General features: G+C 54.4%; 1 protein-coding gene across 2 annotated transcripts; it reads right to left on the bottom strand.

Moving 5' to 3' along the window:
* Positions 1-1,265: 1,265 nt before the first annotated feature.
* Positions 1,266-12,507, bottom strand: MPV17 (mitochondrial inner membrane protein MPV17). Of its 2 annotated transcripts, XM_083494905.1 has the most exons (7): positions 12,393-12,506; positions 6,015-6,130; positions 5,696-5,788; positions 5,097-5,192; positions 2,939-2,971; positions 2,540-2,592; positions 1,266-2,446 (listed from the first exon to the last, which is right to left on the bottom strand). In XM_083494905.1, the coding sequence occupies exons 1-7, from the start codon at positions 12,466-12,468 to the stop codon at positions 2,377-2,379; spliced, it is 537 nt and encodes a 178-aa protein (XP_083351031.1). In that variant the 5' UTR covers positions 12,469-12,506; the 3' UTR covers positions 1,266-2,376. The 2 variants fall into 2 exon arrangements, with proteins under 2 accessions (XP_083351031.1, XP_083351030.1); XM_083494904.1 differs by lacking the exons at positions 1,266-2,446; positions 2,540-2,592; positions 2,939-2,971; positions 5,097-5,192 and having other exon boundaries at positions 5,263-5,788; positions 12,393-12,507.
* Between the last annotated feature and the right edge of the window lie 4,415 nt (positions 12,508-16,922).

Below are 16,922 nucleotides of genomic sequence, written 5' to 3'. Positions count from 1 at the left end.
TGTCTACCTTGCTGGGCCAAAGAGAGCGCCTGGGGGCTCTGGCTGACTGACAGGTTTATTTCCGACCGTCGCGCTGCCCGCCACCCACGCCCACCTTTTGGCCAAGCCGAGTGGAGAGCGGGCCTTGCGCCTGAAGCCCCCCTGGCCGGGGAGGGGGGTCCGGCCTCTGCGTCGCCTGGGGCTGAGGCTGCCTCGCTCACGAGGGAAGACGGCGCAGCGCGGGGCTCAGCTGGCGCGCTCGGCCGGCGGGAGACAAAGCAAACACCCCCGGCAATTGCTTGGCCTCTTGGCAAACACGCGCCGAGCGGGAGGCGAGCGAACAAGACCGGCCCGCAGGAAGGAGGCCGCGTCCCGCCATCGCAGGCAGGAGCCGAAGGAGCGGGCGGAGCAGGATCGGCCCTCGGAGCCGTCCTGACACCTTCGCCGGCAGGACGCTTTGCGTCCTTCTGCAGATGCCCGATTCCACTTTCCCGCAAGGCAGCAGTGCTTTAGGAGCCTGTAAGCGCACCAGTAGTGATGTATGGAAGTGAGAGCTGGACCATCAAGAAGGCTGGTCGCCGAAGAATGGATGCTTTTGAATTCTGGTGCTGGAGGAGACTCTGGAGAGTCCCATGGACTGCAAGAAGATCCAACCTCTCCATTCTGAAGGAAATCAGCCCTGAGTGCTCACTGGAAGGACAGATCCTGAAGCTGAGGCTCCAATACTTTGGCCACCTCATGAGAAGACTCCCTGGAAAAGACCCTGATGTTGGGAAAGATGGAGGGCACAAGGAGAAGGGGACGACAGAGGACGAGATGGTGGGACAGTGTTCTCGAAGCTACCAGCATGAGTTTGACCAAACTGGGGGAGGCAGTGGAAGACAGGAGTGCCTGGCGTGCTCTGGTCCAGGGGGTCCCGAGGAGTCGAACACGACTAAGCGACTAAAGAACAACAACAAAGCGCACCAGCTCAGGTGCACCCATCATGTCCACCCCCCCTCCCACCTGAAGGTAGACCCCTCCTGCCCACAGAGGCTCAATTTAGCCACGGATAGACATTTCCGCCACGTTTGCCTATTCCCCTTTCAAAGCCACCTTTGCAGCTTTCACCTTCGCCTGTTCCTCACTTCCTCTGGGGGCCACACAAACACCCTCCCCGTAGATCCTGCTGGGCACGTTGTCCACCTTTTCATCCAGAGGCTGAGTGGCACCTCCTGGGCCTGAGAGACCTTCGCCCCGAGACTCACGTTGAGTCTGTGTGCCGCCATCAAAGACAGAAGACACTGTTTTTCACAATGGATTTATTCGGCTCAGTAGCCTCCTTCACAGGAAGATCAGAGAAAGCCACAAAGGGGGCCCTTGCAGTCTGTCACAGTGGTATGCCAGATGCCCTCCCTTGCTTCCCTTCCCTAGCAATTAGGACTGTCCCTGTACATGGAAGCTCCATGCAGCCACCCCAACATGGCCCCCAATAGACCTTTCTCCTTCATACAGTTGCTGAATACTTTTTGGAAGCCACGTAAAGTGATGAGTGCAGTGAGGGTTGTGCCCAGTTGATAAAATCCTGGTCTCTCACGGGCTGCCCCCTCACTTGGCACGAGAGGCTGCCATGCATTCTGCCAGGGGAAAGAGCCAAGAGATGGGCTAGGTCATGGGTAGCCAAACTAAGCCCAAGGGCCGGATCCAGCTCAATCTCAGTCTGGCCCACGGACGGTCCTGGAATCAGCATGTTTTTACATGAGCAGAATGTGTCCTTTTATTTAAAATGCATCTCTGGGTTATTTGTGGGAGATAGGAATTCGTTCATTCTCCCCCCCCCCCCAAAAAAAATACAGTCCGCCCCCCCCCCAGGTCTGATGGACAGTGGACCGGCCCCCTGCTGAAAAAGTTTGCTGACCCCTGGGCTAGAGTCTGCCTGTTTCTCCCCACTGTGCTCTGACAAAGGAGGCAGGTGAGGAGCTTCCTGTGGGGCGCAGGGGTCACAGCACCCCTGGGGCCTCCCAATGACACAGAATGATGCCCTCAACCCTCGTGTGGGGCTGGCAAGCTGGGTGTCGAGGCAGAGGGGGCTTCCCTTGCCAGAGACCATCCAAAAGAGACACAGCAAGGAGCTCCAGGCGATACGGTCCATCAGGGGTTAACCTGTGGCTGGACTCCAGCTCCCACCATCCCTGACAACTGGGAGCAACTGGGGCCTGGAGCCCAACCATATCTCAGGTCTTCCGGGCTTCTCTCTGCCACTGGGGGGCCAGTATTGGGGAGGGGGTGCATGGAGCAGCCTGGCCTCTTGGTTGTGGGGCAGGCGGGTGCCCAGGGCCCAGATTGCCAGGCAGGCCGTAGTGGATGACAAGAGTCGGGAGCAGAGGGGCTGGAGTCAGGATGAGTCTCCTCCACCGGTCACAGCTGGTTGGCCTTCCAGGAGAGATAGGCGTTCCAGACAATGGCAACACACTGGACCACGGCCAGCCTGGGGGGGGGGGCAGAGAAAGAGCTGAGGGGCAGCGACTCTGCCAAGGGGGGCCGGGGGGGGGTCCCTGCAGGCAGGAAAGGGAGGTCTTACCTGTAGTTCAGGGGGACAAAGTAGAAGTTGGCCACTTGCACAGCCGGCCAGATCTGAAAGGGAGAGGGAGCGAGAGATGCGCCACTGGGGAAGCAGCGTGGCCGCCAAGCGCAGGGCCCCAGGAAGACCCCTCCCCAAACCCCCAGGCCCAAACATCTCAGGGGAAGGGGAGCTGCGATTCCTGCGTGACAATTGGGGGCCCCATCCAACTCCTGATGTGCTGAGCTTGGAGGCTGCCAGAGAGATGCTGCCGACCGACTGACCAGGCGATCCTGTAGGGCCTCTGGAAGGGCAGCCAAGGAGCCCCCTTTGCCAGGCAGGGCTGTGCGGGGGGGGGGGGGGGAGATGGCAGGTGGCACAGGGAGGCAGGTCCTGCCAGGGGGCAGCCGGAGGACTCACGTAATAGTTGGTGATCAGGGCATCCGTGTAGTCCTGCAAGAGAGCAACACAGAGAGGAAGCGGGGGTGAGGGCTGGCAGGGCCCCCCCATGGCTCAGTCAAACCCCCCCCCCCCGCCCTGAGAGGGACTTCTCCATGCCAGGCACCTCCTGGTGACTTCTGGGGAGGCTCAGAGCCAGGGAGCGTCTCCAGAAGTTTATCCCAGACTCCTCTCTCTCAGACAGAAACAGGTTCCCCTCCTTGCGCCTTGATCTTGTAACTGCCCTGAGATCTTGTGATCAAGGGTGGAATATAAATCTAACAAAGAATAACAACAACAATGTTGTTGGTCTCCCTTTCACAGACTTCGCCTCACCCCCTCCTCTTAGAAAACAACCCCCATTCCTTCCAAAACTTCCCCCTCCCAGGTCACCTTCACAGCACTCCTTGGAGGAGTTTTTTATTATTATTATTATTATTATTATTATTATTATTATTATTATTATTATTATTATTATTATTATAAAACCACCCTATACTCGGAGGTCCCACCTCCCTGAGGGACCCAGGGGGGGAGGGCCCCCTTCACAAAGGCTCAGCCACGCCCACCCCCCTGTACAGACCTGCCCTTGGGGCACCTGAAGCCAGCTGGGGCTCGCTCCTGGAAGAGTCCTGGTGGGGTGGGGGGAGCAGAAACCCTTCTGGTCCAGGGAACCCCACCATGGGGCCTCCCTCTATACTTCTGGCCCATGGGACCCCCAATTCTCTACTCCTGAGTGGGGCTCAGGCAAAGGCACAAGGGTGCTGGTGTGTTGATCCTGCTTGGCTCTCTCCCCCCCCCCCCCTTCTCTGAGACTTGGTGGCACATCCAGCTCCTCAGGAAGGAGGGGGTCACTGTGACATTTATCCTCCTGTGACTCATCTCTGGTGAGTAAAGCAGCCGACTCTTTCAGTCCACACTGAGATGAGATGGGAAGAAGAGGCTCTTGAAAGAGATGGGGAGGGGGCTGTGCGTGTGTCAGGCGGGCCAGATCCCTGCACCAGGCTGTCCAGGTGACGCGAGAGACATTGGCAGGGGTCATGCAGGGCCCTCGCAGGACAGAAGGCAGCAGAACGGCAGCCGGGGGGGGGGCGGATGCTGCAGCTCAAAGGGCAGAGGGGCTGGAGGGACGGGCAGGGGGCCTCTGTGGCAGGCCAGGACATCGGAGGGGGAGCAGGGCCAGAGCAAGGGGGACGGCCACCTCGTCCAGTGGCCCCTCCCCCCACCAGGCGAGGGCTCAAGCACTCAGATCCTGCTTGGCGGCACCTGGCCGGCCGCTGTGAGAAGAGGAGGCTGCCCCAGAAGGGCCACTGGCCTCATCCAGCAGGGGAAGAGCAGCAGCAGCAGCTTGCCTGTGACACCCCTCCCCAGCCTCTCCTTCGGCCATGAGGACTAGCAACTTCATCCTGGAGGAATTTCCCTTATCTAAAAGGGTAAAAGGGGTAAAGGGACCCCTGACCGTTAGGTCCAGTCGAGACCGACTCTGGGGTTGCGGCGCTCATCTCGCTTTATTGGCCGAGGGAGCCGGCATACAGCTTCCAGGTCATGTGGCCAACATGACTTAGCCGCTTCTGGCAAACCAGAGCAGCGCACGGAAACGCCATTCACCTTCCCGCCAGAGCAGTACCTATTTATCTACTTGCACTTCGTGCTTTCAAACTGCTAGGTGGGCAGGAGCAGGGACCAAGCAACAGGAGCTCACCCCGTCGCGGGGATTCGAACCACTGACCTTCTGATCGGCAAGTCCTAGGCTCTGTGGTTTAACCCACAGTGCCACCCGCGTCCCTTCCCTTATCTAAGAGCCATCCAAATGGGTGGCCGTGGCTGTCCCTTGTGGAAGGGAGTTCTGCTGCTTAACTAAGTGTTCTTGGGCCGAGAAGTCCTTCCTTTTGTCAGACCTGGATCCGGCCATGGAAGACGTCCCCAAACGCCTCTCCGAAGGCGGAATGGAAACCTCCAAGGAATAACTCTCTGGCACAGCAATCGCCTACAAGCACAGAGGCAGAGGGACCCCCAATACTGGCAGCATCAAGGAGGGAAATCAGGGATTCTTCAATGCGGGGGGGGGGTCCCCTTGCAACTCTGCCGCTCCAGAGATGGCTACACCCCTTCCCTGCCAGCTGCCCTGCGGCCAACTCACCCGCTTGATCTTGCCCCAGTTCTCCTCCAGGGACAGGCCGTTGAGCGCTCCTGCCACAGCCAGGAAAGAGCCCAGGAAGCAGGGGGCGAAGCCGGCCTGTGGGAGAGAAGAGAGGGGATCCATGGGGAGAAGGTGAAGACTTCAAGCAAGGAGCTGGGAAGGAAGAAGAGCTCCCTGGCCCCCAGGAACCAGGGTCCCCCAGGAAGCCCCCTCCCCACCCGCCCCGTGCAGCTGACGAAGAGAGGGGCCAAACCAAGCATCAGAACAAGTTGTCCTGGGGGCTGGAGCAGGGACAGGTGATATGGCAGCCTTCTTCAAATGCCCAAAGGAGAAGCCAGCTTCTTTTCTGCTGCTTCTCCAGAGGGGAGGACCCAAAACAACGGATTTAAATGCAAGAAAGGAGATGAACCACTAGGAAAAGCTTTGCTGTTTGACGGCGGAACAGAGACCCCTGTGAGGCGGTGGACTCTCCTTCCCGAGAGGTTTTTGAGTTGAGGTCGGATGCCCGCCTGCCAGGGATTCCTTAGCTGTGGAAGAGGAGGCTGCAAAGCCCTGGCCGGCCGGTTGGCTTGGGGATCCCACGGAGACAGCCCCCTGACCTGATCCAGCAGCATCTTCTGGAACGCAGCCACCCTGGTGGTGCCGGGCACCAGACGGTCAAGGACGTGGTACCAGCCTCCAATGACCGGACCCTGCAAGGGAGAGGGACAGTCGGGGTCACAACACAGCAACTGAGGCAGAGCCTCCCCCTACAGCCACAGAGGACCAGGGAGACCCAGCCCTGCCAGGTCAAGGCAGCCCCCCCCCGGCCCAGCCCCCTTGGTGAAGCAGTCTCCCCAGGAGCCAAGAGGAACGTCTCCCAGCCCGGAGGCCCTTCTGGCTTGGTGCTCCTGTGCCACCCAGTTTGCCCTGGCTCACCACAAAGCAGAAACCGATGGCCATCATCTTCAGGGTCCGCCGGCTGCTGTGCCCAGCCAGCCCCCTCCTCTCCACTGCCTGCTGGGAGATCACATCTCCCACGCCCACCAGGGTCCCTGTGCAAAAGCAACATCATCTTGTGGGTGGGGTGCAATGTCTGCCCAGCCCCAGAGGACAAGTCAAATGACTCACTTCCTGGCTTGGGCCAAAGCACAGTTGGCTCCTTGTTGCCTTGAAGATCCAGACTGAAAACTGGAATTAAACCTGAGTGTTTTGATCCTGGTTGGCAGGGCAAGCTCAACCCCCAGTTTGCCAGCCTGAAGGCAGCTCTGAGCTCGTTTGCTCCAGGCAGAAAAGGAGGGAGGGCTGTGCACGACCCCCCAGAGCCGAACCATGTTTGGCCTTACGGCGTGGAAAACCTCATGCACACACAAAACAATGTATTTCTTTCCTAAAATCCATACACCGCTTGATGGGGGGGGGGGAATCCCTCAAAGTGGTTTACAAAAAGAGAAAAGTTTGGGTGGCCGTCAGTCAGGGATCTTTTAGTTGTGATCTCTGTGTTGCAGAGGGTTGGACTAGATGACTCTCAGGGTCCCTTCCAACTCCACAATTTATGATGCTCCCTATAGAAGCAACCAATAGTGATGTGTGGAAGTGAGAGCTGGACCATCAAGAAGGCTGATCGCCAAAGAATTTTGAATTATGGTGCTGGAGGAGACTCTTGAGAGTCCCATGGACTCCAAGAAGATCCAACTTCTCCACTCTGAAGGAAATCAGCCCTGAGTGCTCACTGGAAGGACAGATCCTGAAGCTGAGGCTCCAAGACTTTGGCCATGAGAAGAGAAGACTCCCTGGAAAAGACCCTGATGTTGGGAAAGATGGAGGGCACAAGGAGAAGGGGATGACAGAGGATGAGATGGTGGGACAGTGTTCTCGAAGCTACCAGCATGAGTTTGACCAAACTGCGGGAGGCAGTGGAAGACAGGAGGGCCTGGCGTGCTCTGGTCCAGGGGGTCACCAAGAGGCAGACACGACTAAACAACAACAAAAATAGAAGCAAACTATAGACTGCTGGGTTGGAAGGAGGAGGAAAGGGGGTGCAGGGCTGCCTCCATTTCTGCCAAGCCACATCTTCCCCAGCCCAGGCCTGGCTTCTTCTGGTCTCTGGCCAAGGGGGCAGAGCCTCTGAGCCACTGCCTCCCCCAAAGTCCCTGCCAGCTATCTGTTGACGTCAAGCCTCCCTCCTTGGAGCGGATCCAGTGAGCTGGCAAAGGGAGAAGACTCAGCCCTGTGCCCAGAAGAAGAGAAGCCGCGTCTCTTCCCCCAGAGAGGGGGGACGGAAGGGGGCCATGGCCAAGCGAGGGAGGGGGCTCAGCCAGGGTCTCCAGAGCACCAAAGCTGCCTCCATTTCCTCTGCATGCTCTGACCTCCAGGTCCCAAGAAGGGGAGGGGCTCCCCTTCCTGGGAGGTTTTTACGCAGACTCTATGATTCCTGCACTGAAGGGGGTTAGACTGGATGGGCTTAGGGGGTCCCTTCCAATTCTACCATTCTAAGAATCTGCCAGAAATGCCAAATGTGACCCCTGTCTCAGTGACTGCTCTGCCCACCAGCTGTTTAACAGCCCCTGGCAGGAAGGCAAAAGAAAAGGAGTTGGGAAAGGGAAATCCAACGAGATGGCAAAGCGGAATGAACATCAAGATTTCACTCCGGCCTTGAGCATGAAATTGGGGCCCTGCAAAAGTATGCGCCAGCCCCGTGACTGGAAGGCGCCCCCCAGGGAGGGTCACAGAATCCTCCCTTCCTGAAGAACACCAGAGTCCCCAGGAAACAGGGGTGTTCCAGATCTGCAGCGGAGGAGGAAGAAGAGGAGAGTTTCTGTGAATCTGAAGGTTTGAAAAGAAGCAGCACACAGAACTGAGTTGAGATCAGGTCATGCTCTGGGCAAGGGGGGGGGCCTGTCATTCACTTGGGGGCACCTGGCTGGTCACTGTGAGAAGAGGACGTTTGGCTCTTCTCATGCAAGGGTCCCTTCCAAAACTAGTCCCAATGCCTGCTATCTAATGCCTCCCCCCTCCCAGCCCTTGCCTGTGCAGACTTTCCTTGGGTGGGATGTTCAGCCCCGAAGAGACAGGGACCCCCCCCTTTGGATTCCGTGTCAGAAACAGCGTGGTGTTGGCTCAGCTTCTCCACTTGCTCATTGACAAACTCACAGCTTCTGTCGCCAAAGGCTCCCTCCCAGCTCCATTCATTCATTCATTCATTCATTCATTCGCTCACCCAGATTGGCGGGAAGGGGAGAGGTGGCACCTGTATGACGCAGCTGGCAGCCGGGCCAAGTGTAATGGGATGAGAGTCGCTCTGTGCCAGCCGCACCACAGAGATTGACGACTCCCCGAGCGATGACTTCACCCGCAAGGAGCCTTGGGAGGCTGCCAGCGCCACTCCCCCCCCCAACACACACAGCAGACGGGCAGTTCCATGGCACCTGGTGGAAGGATGGACCCCCCCCCCAGGAGAAGTGAAGCAGGGGGAGGAGGAAGGAGATAAGAGAAGCCCTGCTGGATCTAGGCCAAGGCCCACCCTTTTACTTTATATTTCAGACTTTCATTTTTATACATTTCAATAATTTTACAATCATGTTAACATTTCAAAACTTGACTTCCTTCCCCCTCTTTCTGTGGCTCCTTAAATTTATTTTTAACATTTTTTGCATATACAAATTAACTTAATTTGCTCGTTTACTCATCTACTTTAAAAATATACTCTTATAAAACTGCAGATTACAACAACCCTGTCAATGTTCCTATCTGTTTACAGTTTGTTTGTAAATATTCCCTAAACCATTTCCATTCTTTTATAGAAAGTTTGCTATCTTGATTTCTTATTTTTCAAATATGTTTCGCCATTTCTGCATATTCCATAAGTTTTCGTATCTATTCTTCTTCTTCTGGGACTTCTTCTAGGCCAAGGGTCCACCTTGTTCAGCTTCCTGTCTCGCCCCCCCCCCTGCCCCCAGCCAGATGCCACAATGGGAAGCCCCCAAAATGGGCAGAAGCAAGAGAGCAGCAACTCTCCCCACTTGCAATGCCTGGAAACCCCTATCAGAAATGAACCAAATTAAAAGCTATGTTCAAGCTCTGGTTTTCCCAGGGGTGATGTATGGAAGTGAGAGCTGGACCATAAAGAAGGCTGATCGCCGAAGAATGGATGCTTTTGAATTCTGGTTTTAGAGGTGACTCTTGAGAGTCCCACGGACTGCAAGAAGATCAAACCTCTCCATTCTGAAGGAAATCAGCCCTGAGTGCTCACTGGAAGGACAGATCGTGAAGCTGAGGCTCCAAGACTTTGGCCACCTCCTGAGAAGAGAAGACTCCCTGGAAAAGACCCTGATGTTGGGAAAGATGGAGGGCACAAGGAGAAGGGGACGACGGAGGACGAGATGGTGGGACAGTGTTCTCGAAGCTACCAGCATGAGGTTGACGAAACTGCAGGAGGCAGTGGAAGACAGAAGTGCCTGGTGTGCTCTGGTCCAGGGGGTCACAAAGAGGCGGACATGACTAAAAGACTAAATAACAACAAGAAGAACCCAATAAGAAGCAACTGGATCAGGCCGATGGTGCCTCTAGCCCAGCATCCTGTTCTCACAGAGGTCAAAATAAAAAAATTCCTTCCAATAGCACCTTAAAGACCAACTAAGTAAGTTCTTGGTATGAGCTTTCGTGTGCATGCACACTTCTTCAGATGCACTGAAACAGAAGTTACCAGATCCTTCTATATAGTGAGAAGGTGGGGAGGGGTATTACTCAGAAGGGTGGTGGGAATGGGAGATAGGCAGATAGCTGAGATGAGCCTGTTGACGACTCTTAACGACTGTAATAGGTCTTACAGGAAAAGGCAAGGGGTGAGAAGGTGAAAAATGGCTTAGTCATGTATAATGAGATAAGAATCCAATGTCCCTGTTCAGACCCGGTCTCTCCATGGTTTTAAGTTTGATAATGAGTTGCAATTCAGCAGCTTCTCTTTCCAGTCTATTTCTGAAATTCCTTTGTAGTAAAACAGCTACTTTGAGATCTTGTATAGAATGTCCTGGGAGATTGAAGTGTACTCCTACTGGTTTCTCTGTTTTGTGATTCTTGATGTCAGATTTATGTCCGTTTATTCTTTGGCGTAAGGTCAGAGGTCAGTCAGAGGCCTGTGGGAACCCTGCAAGCAGGATCTGAGCACAAGAGCAACTCTCCCTTCTTGCGGTTCCCAGCACTATGCAGATATTCAGAAGATTGATATTCAGAAGCATTGCTGCCATCATGGCTAATATCCTTCCCTAGCCCCACCCCCAGGAATTTGTCTCATCCTCTTTTGAAGCCACCCAGGTTGGTGGCCAGGAGCTGGGGAGTCCGGGGTGGGAAGGACTGCTGCTTCAGAACTTGTCTGGGGCACAGAATCCAGAGTGGCAGCTGCTGCAGGGAGGGTCTGGCCCCATCCCAGGCAGAGGGTGCTATCCTGGCTGCACAAGGGGACTCAGCCCTCCTAAGCTACCAGGCGGGTCTTTCCTGGTTTGCAGGTGAGGCCTTCACCATTCACAGCTCAGGTAAAGGCAAAGTCGTCCCCCCCCCCCATATGGGCTGTGCATGGTCTGAGCTACAGCTAGACAGGCTTGTCACACTTACAGTCACATACAACATTCCACCCCCTTTGCTGTGGGGCAGGCATGAAGACGTTGGGGCGAGGGAGGGCTTTTGGACAGCGCTCTTTTATTTTTAAGTGCACTTATAAGCCATGAACTTGTAAAATATAGCAGTCTACACTAAAATCATTTTTGAAAACTATAAAAATGCAGAGCAATGACCAAGAGGGAATAAAATGAATTAGCTAAAAGCACTTGGCAAAACAAAAACATTTTCATCAGGCGGCCAAACATCGGCACTGTGGGCACCCGTCTGATTTCAAGAGAAATGGAATTCCTATTTCGTGGAGCCTGTGTGCAAAAGGCATTTGCTTGCGGATGAACTTGAAGGATAAAAGACGACCGTGAGGCACCTCAGGGAAAGACCTAAGGATGCTCCCATCTGGGCTTGGTCTCTGGCTGCTGCCCCCGTGATGGTGGACGGAAGGAGCCCACTTCCCTAGCTCCTGACTGGGGGGGGGGGGTCCTCCTCCCACCTGGGAAGAGCTGGGCAGCCCAACGTCCTTCAGGCAGGGGGGCGGCTAGTCAGAGCCATCTGCGGCCCCCCAACAATTCAGCAGAGCTCCCTGCACCACCCGCTCTCCAGGAGCCAGCCCAGCCGAGGGTCAAACAGTGGGCTTGTGACCCCCACTCAGCCACTGGGGGACTAGCCTACCTCACAGGGTTGTGGTGAAGATGGAGACTGGGCTGGATGAATCCCTTAGTGGAATCAAGATTGCCAGAAGAAATATCAACAACCTCAGATATGCAGATGACACAACCTTGATGGCAGAAAGTGAGGAGGAATTAAAGAACCTTTTAATGAGGGTGAAAGAGGAGAGCGCAAAATATGGTCTGAAGCTCAACATCAAAAAAACGAAGATCTTGGCCACTGGTCCCATCACCTCCTGGCAAATAGAAGGCGAAGAAATGGAGGTAGTGAGAGATTTTACTTCCTTGGGCTCCATGATCACTGCAGATGGTGACAGCAGCCACGAAATTAAAAGACGCCTGCTTCTTGGGAGAAAAGCAATGACAAACCTAGACAGCATCTTAAAAAGCAGAGACATCACCTTGACAACAAAGGTCCGCATAGTTAAAGCTCTGGTTTTCCCAGTAGCGATGTATGGAAGTGAGAGCTGGACCATAAAGAAGGCTGATCGCCGAAGAATTGATGCTTTTGAATTCTGGTGCTGGAGGAGACTCTTGAGAGTCCCATGGACTGCAAGAAGATCAAACCGATCCATTCTTAAGGAAATCAGCCCTGAGTGCTCACTAGAAGGACAGATTGTGAAGCTGAGGCTCCAGTACTTTGGCCACCTCATGAGAAGACAAGACTCCCTGGAAAAGACCCTGATGTTGGGAGAGATGGAGGGCACAAGGAGAAGGGGACGACAGAGGACGAGATGGTTGGACGGTGTTCAGCATGAGGGAGGCAGTGGAAGACAGGAGGGCCTGGCCTGCTCTGGTCCAGGGGGGCACAAAGAGGCGGACACGACTCAACAACAAGAACGCCTACACCGGCTACTTTGAGGCGGGAACAAATGCAACGAGGAGAGGAGGTTAGCTTCCCCTTTCCCGGAAAGGAGATTCCTGCCCTGGAGGAGGCCGCCCCGGAGCCATCCCTCTCCAAGCCCCGAGCCCTCCCCGCCCCGCCGGGGTGAATCCGGAGCAGGCGAGGGAAGCAGGGCGGGCGCGGCCTCCCTCTTACCGGCGGTGCCGATCTGCACCTTCCAGGGGTGCCGGGCCATCAGTCTCTGGTAGCCTCTCCACAGGGCCGCCGCCATGCCGCCAAAGGGACTTCCGGCGCCCGGAGATGACGTGGCAGGCGCCTCCGAAGCCGCGCACGCCGATTGGCAGGGAGGGAGGCGCCAAGGATTACGTGAGCCATAGACGACGGGTAGAGGTGCACGTGGGAGTCCGCTGCCTGCTCTTCTGAGAAAGGAGAAAACACGGCGGGGTCCGGAGCTGCGCGTGCAGGTGGAGGGGGGTTGTGGTTTAGTCGTGTCCGCCTCTTCGTGACCCCCTGGACCAGAGCATGCCAGGCACTCCTGTCTTCCACTGCTTCCCGCAGTTTGGTCAAACTCACGCTGGTAGCTTCGAGAACACTGTCCAACCATCTCGTCCTCTGTCGTCCCCTTCTCCTTGTGCCCTCCATCTTTCCCAACATCAGGGTCTTTTCCAGGGAGTCTTCTCTTCTCAGGAGGTGGCCAAAGTCTTGGAGCCTCAGCTTCAGGATCTGTCCTTCCAGGGAGCACTCTGCAATGAAATGGAAAACTGCAGCCCAGACATAAATCGCAGGTCTTTCCCCAAATGCTCACATCTGCAACCACCAGACTGAAGAGGAAGCCTTGGGGAGAAGCCTAAAATCGTAGCCTTGGAAGGTGCCCAAGGGACATTTAGTCCTGTCCTTTAGTCCTTTAGTCGTGTCCGCCTCTTGGTGACCCCCTGGACCAGAGCATGCCAGGCCCTCCTGTCTTCCACTGCCTCCCATACTTTGGTCAAACTCATGCTGGTAGCTTCGAGAACACTGTCCCTCCATCTCGTCCCCTGTCATCCCCTTCTCCTTGTGCCCTCCATCTTCCCCAACATCAAGGTCTTTTCCAGGGAGTCTTCTCTTCTCAGGAGGTGGCCAAAGTCTTGGAGCCTCAGCTTCAGGATCTGTCCTTCCAGGGAGCACTCAGCATCCATTCTTCGGATATCAGCCTTCTTTATGGTCCAGCTCTCACTTCCATACATCACTACTGGGAAAACCATAGCTTTAACTATACGGACCTTTGTTGGCAAGGTGATGTCTCTGCTTTTTAAGATGCTTTCTAGGTTTGTCATTGCTTTTCTCCCAAGAACCAGGCATCTTTTTAATTTCGTGGCTGCTGTCACCATCTGCAGTGAGGAGATGGAGGGAGGGAGCCCCAAGTTCAGCTCTGTTTCTGGCGCCCCGAAGCCAAGCGAAGCTCCTTCTGTCATTCTACAAACTGCTCAGGATCCTTGTGGGCGTCCGCATTAAAAAAACCCCGCTAGGCATGGAGGATGTGGACCATTTGTTGTGTTGTTTTAAGGGGATTCTTTCTGGAGGAAGGAATTGAGGGGATGCTTCTCCAATTTGCGGATGACACCAAACTGGGAGGGGTGGCTGATGCCGCAGAAGACAGAATCAGGATTCAAAATGATCTTAACGGGTGCAAGCTAACAAAATGAATTGCAATAGGGACAGATGTAAGGCTGTGCACTTAGGCAGGAACAACCAGGTTGGCAAAGGGGCCTCTTAGTAGTTTCCCCACCCTCAGAGTTTTGGGTGGAGGCCATCCTGGGGGCGGTTCCTCAACTGGGGGAATGCCCTCCCCACAGAAGCACACCTGGGCCTCTTGTCCATGCTTCAGGCATCAAGAGATTTGTGTTTTGCGCCGCCACCCCCTTCCTGTGACATCTGAAATAATGAATTACAGATGTAGTAGTAATCATAGTAAAAAGGCTTAACACTCAGAACAACAGTCACATAAAGTGTCAAACGTGGTGGTGGAGGGGAATTAAGCCTCAGGATACACATGGAGCCTGTTGGAATTTGCAGAGGCTTCCTTCCCCCTGAGATTTTGGCCTAACTAGGTGCACCCACACTAGAGCATCACGTGGAGGTGAAAGCAAAGCCTCCAGAAAACATGCTCATCCCCATCAGCATATGGCTCAGTTGGGTTGTTCCAAGTTTAAATTTAAAGACAGTATCTTCATTTTGGGAAAACGCCCCCCACCCCGCGTTCATCCATAGACCAACACTTCATGCTGTTTCACTGGTAGTGTTACTGGAATTTATAGAAAGGTGTTGGGGGGTTGGCCCTTCAGCGGACATCATACACCCCCCCAACTACCAAAATCAACACAATCACTCCTGCAAATGTCCCCACAAAACACTTCATCACAGTTTTTTCCTATTGCTATTCAAAAGGGCCTCCGCTGCTCATTACCAAATGTAACAATTCACTGATAAATGTATCTATGTGCTGGCTCAATGGGAAAGCTTTAGAAAGTCATATAAAATCAATAGTGTACTCAAAATCAAGAGAGTGTACAGTGGTACCTTTGGTTCACAAACCAAAACCTACTTCCAGGTTTGCAGTGTTCTTAATCCAAGTTATTCATAAACGAAGCTGTTCTTAAACCAAGGTACCACTGTTCTCAACATGGCTGAGAAACAGGATCATGTATATACCGGTATTTCCTTTTGTTTTTACTTAAGGGGTGTGAGGTGGAGGTCAGGGGAGGGATAGGGGCAAACTGCTGGAAAACCCTCCCAGATTGTGACATAACTTGTGTCTTTGAGGTGGCCTCTTGCCTGGCACTCTGGGGCCAGGGTGCCAGCAATTAACACCTGGGAAAAGGGTTGCTGGGTACGTGAATTGTAGCATGGGTGGAGAGGGCTGGTGGAAGAGGGTTTCCCAACTATTCCGAGCACTGGGGAGGGGGGACTCTTTCAGGGAGCCCCCCGAGGAAGTGGGGAAGGGGGCTGGGTACATGCTGTTCTCTGGGGCCGCAGGAGCCAGGTGCCCAGGCTAAGGGACGAGTTTTGCCCGTGTGGTGGCTGCCTGGTTGGTGTTTATTCTCTTGGAGGGAGGAGAACTGGTCTTGGGTCTGTTGAGGGAGGGGGGGCCAGGGGTCCCGCTTTTTTGCCCACCTTTCTTCCATTTCTTATACATGCCCTTCTTAACTCTCAGCTCATCTGTAAGCTCCTTATGCAGCCACAACAGTTTCCTTAGATGTACTTTTGGGTGGCACTTTTTCTTTTATGAGCCAACCCCCCCTTTAATACTGATACTTTACTGAAGGTTTCGGTAGAGAAATGAAGTTAAAAAGGTGGAGAAAGGTCACAACAAAGCAAAATGAACTGCTTGAAACACGATACAATACAATATAGGGGTAAATAAGTAGACCGGTTATTTTTATAAATGCATTCAAGATATTATATTTGCCATAGGCAAATATAGACGAGAACATGGTTGTTCTAGTCGTACTGCCAGTGAAGAAGAGGACTGCCATGAGGCACATCAGAACAAAGCTCAAACAAGAGTTTCAAACACAGCACACACAGAGCCATAAAATACAGGATCATAAACATCAAAACATCCTACTACGCACATTGGAAAGACTGCAGGTCATGGGATGTAAACACGCATGGCTCTATACTGATATCATTTCCCTTATTTATCTGGCATCCTGACGGTCCGTTAGGTCTTAACTTACAACTCATCATAGAGTTTTCTTAGCAACCAGACCATCTGTGAGAAGGGACGAGGGCCAGAATTTTCTCTCCTCTTTCTGGGCCTCACATAGCTTCCAGGAGAAATACTAGTTCTTCCCCGGATGCTAACTCCACACGTAACCCTTTGGCAAAACATCCATTTCCCTCCTAGAAGCCCATGCAATGTTCACACAGCATAGGTAGAAAGCACGAGGGTTACAAAATACAGGCACACAGGAATCATTCACTGATGCATTCTATCGGAAGGTTAAATGCAATTACTACAGTGGTGCCTCGCAAGACGAAATTAATTCGTTCCGCAATTCTCTTCGTCTTGCGGTTTTTTCGTCTTGCGATGCACGGTTTCCCATAGGAATGCATTGAAAATCAATTAATGCGTTCCTAGGGAAACCGCCTTCAGACCAGGTCCGGGGACAGTCTGTCCCCGGACCTCTTCTGAAGGCTGGGGGGGGGGGGACAAGGGCTTTTCTTCCCACCCCCAGCATTTTAAAAAACCCCGGGACAGCGGAGGGCTTCTCCGCTGTCCGGGCGATCTTAAAATGCTGGCGGGCGGCATTTTAAAATCGCCCCGGACAGCGGAGGACTTCTCCGCTGTCCGGGGCGATTTAAAAGCCCCTGGGAAGGCAGGCAGGGGGGACAAAGACTTTTGCCCCCCGCCAGCCTTCAGAAGAGGTCCTGGACCTCTTCTGAAGGCGGGCGGGGGGCCAAAGTCTTTGCTCCCCCCGCCTGCCTTCAAAAGGTGTCCCCGCAGCGGCGGGAGGTGTCCCCTGCCCCCCGCCCGGCTTCGGAGCACCGGGAGAAGCGATCTCCCCGCAGCCCCTTGCTGCAAAAGACGTCGGGGGAAGCGGGGAAGCGAAGCGCTTCGCTTCCCGCTTCCCCTGACCTCTTTTGAAGCAAGGGGCTGGGGGGAGATAGCGATCTCCCTGCAGCCCCTTGCTGCAAAAGACGTCCGGGGGAAGCGGGGAAGCGAAGCGCTTCGCTTCCCGCTTC

Source organism: Podarcis liolepis, assembly GCF_965112155.1.
Source record: "Podarcis liolepis genome assembly, chromosome: 3".
NCBI lineage: Eukaryota > Metazoa > Chordata > Lepidosauria > Squamata > Lacertidae > Podarcis > Podarcis liolepis.
Note: the sequence above shows the minus strand (reverse complement) of the source record. Positions and strands in the feature narration are given on the sequence as shown.

What these genes read in the sequence shown, in the direction of transcription:
- MPV17 (XM_083494904.1), bottom strand. Translation starts at nt 12,468, where the DNA reads ATGGCGGCGGCCCTGTGGAGAGGCTACCAGAGACTGATGGCCCGGCAC. An exon ending in GGTGCAGATCGGCACCGCCG is followed by an intron (nt 6,131 to 12,392) that starts GTAAGAGGGAGG and finishes GCTTTTGCACAG; the next exon opens with GGACCCTGGTGGGCGTGGGA. An exon ending in CCATCGGTTTCTGCTTTGTG is followed by an intron (nt 5,789 to 6,014) that starts GTGAGCCAGGGC and finishes TCTCCCTTGCAG; the next exon opens with GGTCCGGTCATTGGAGGCTG.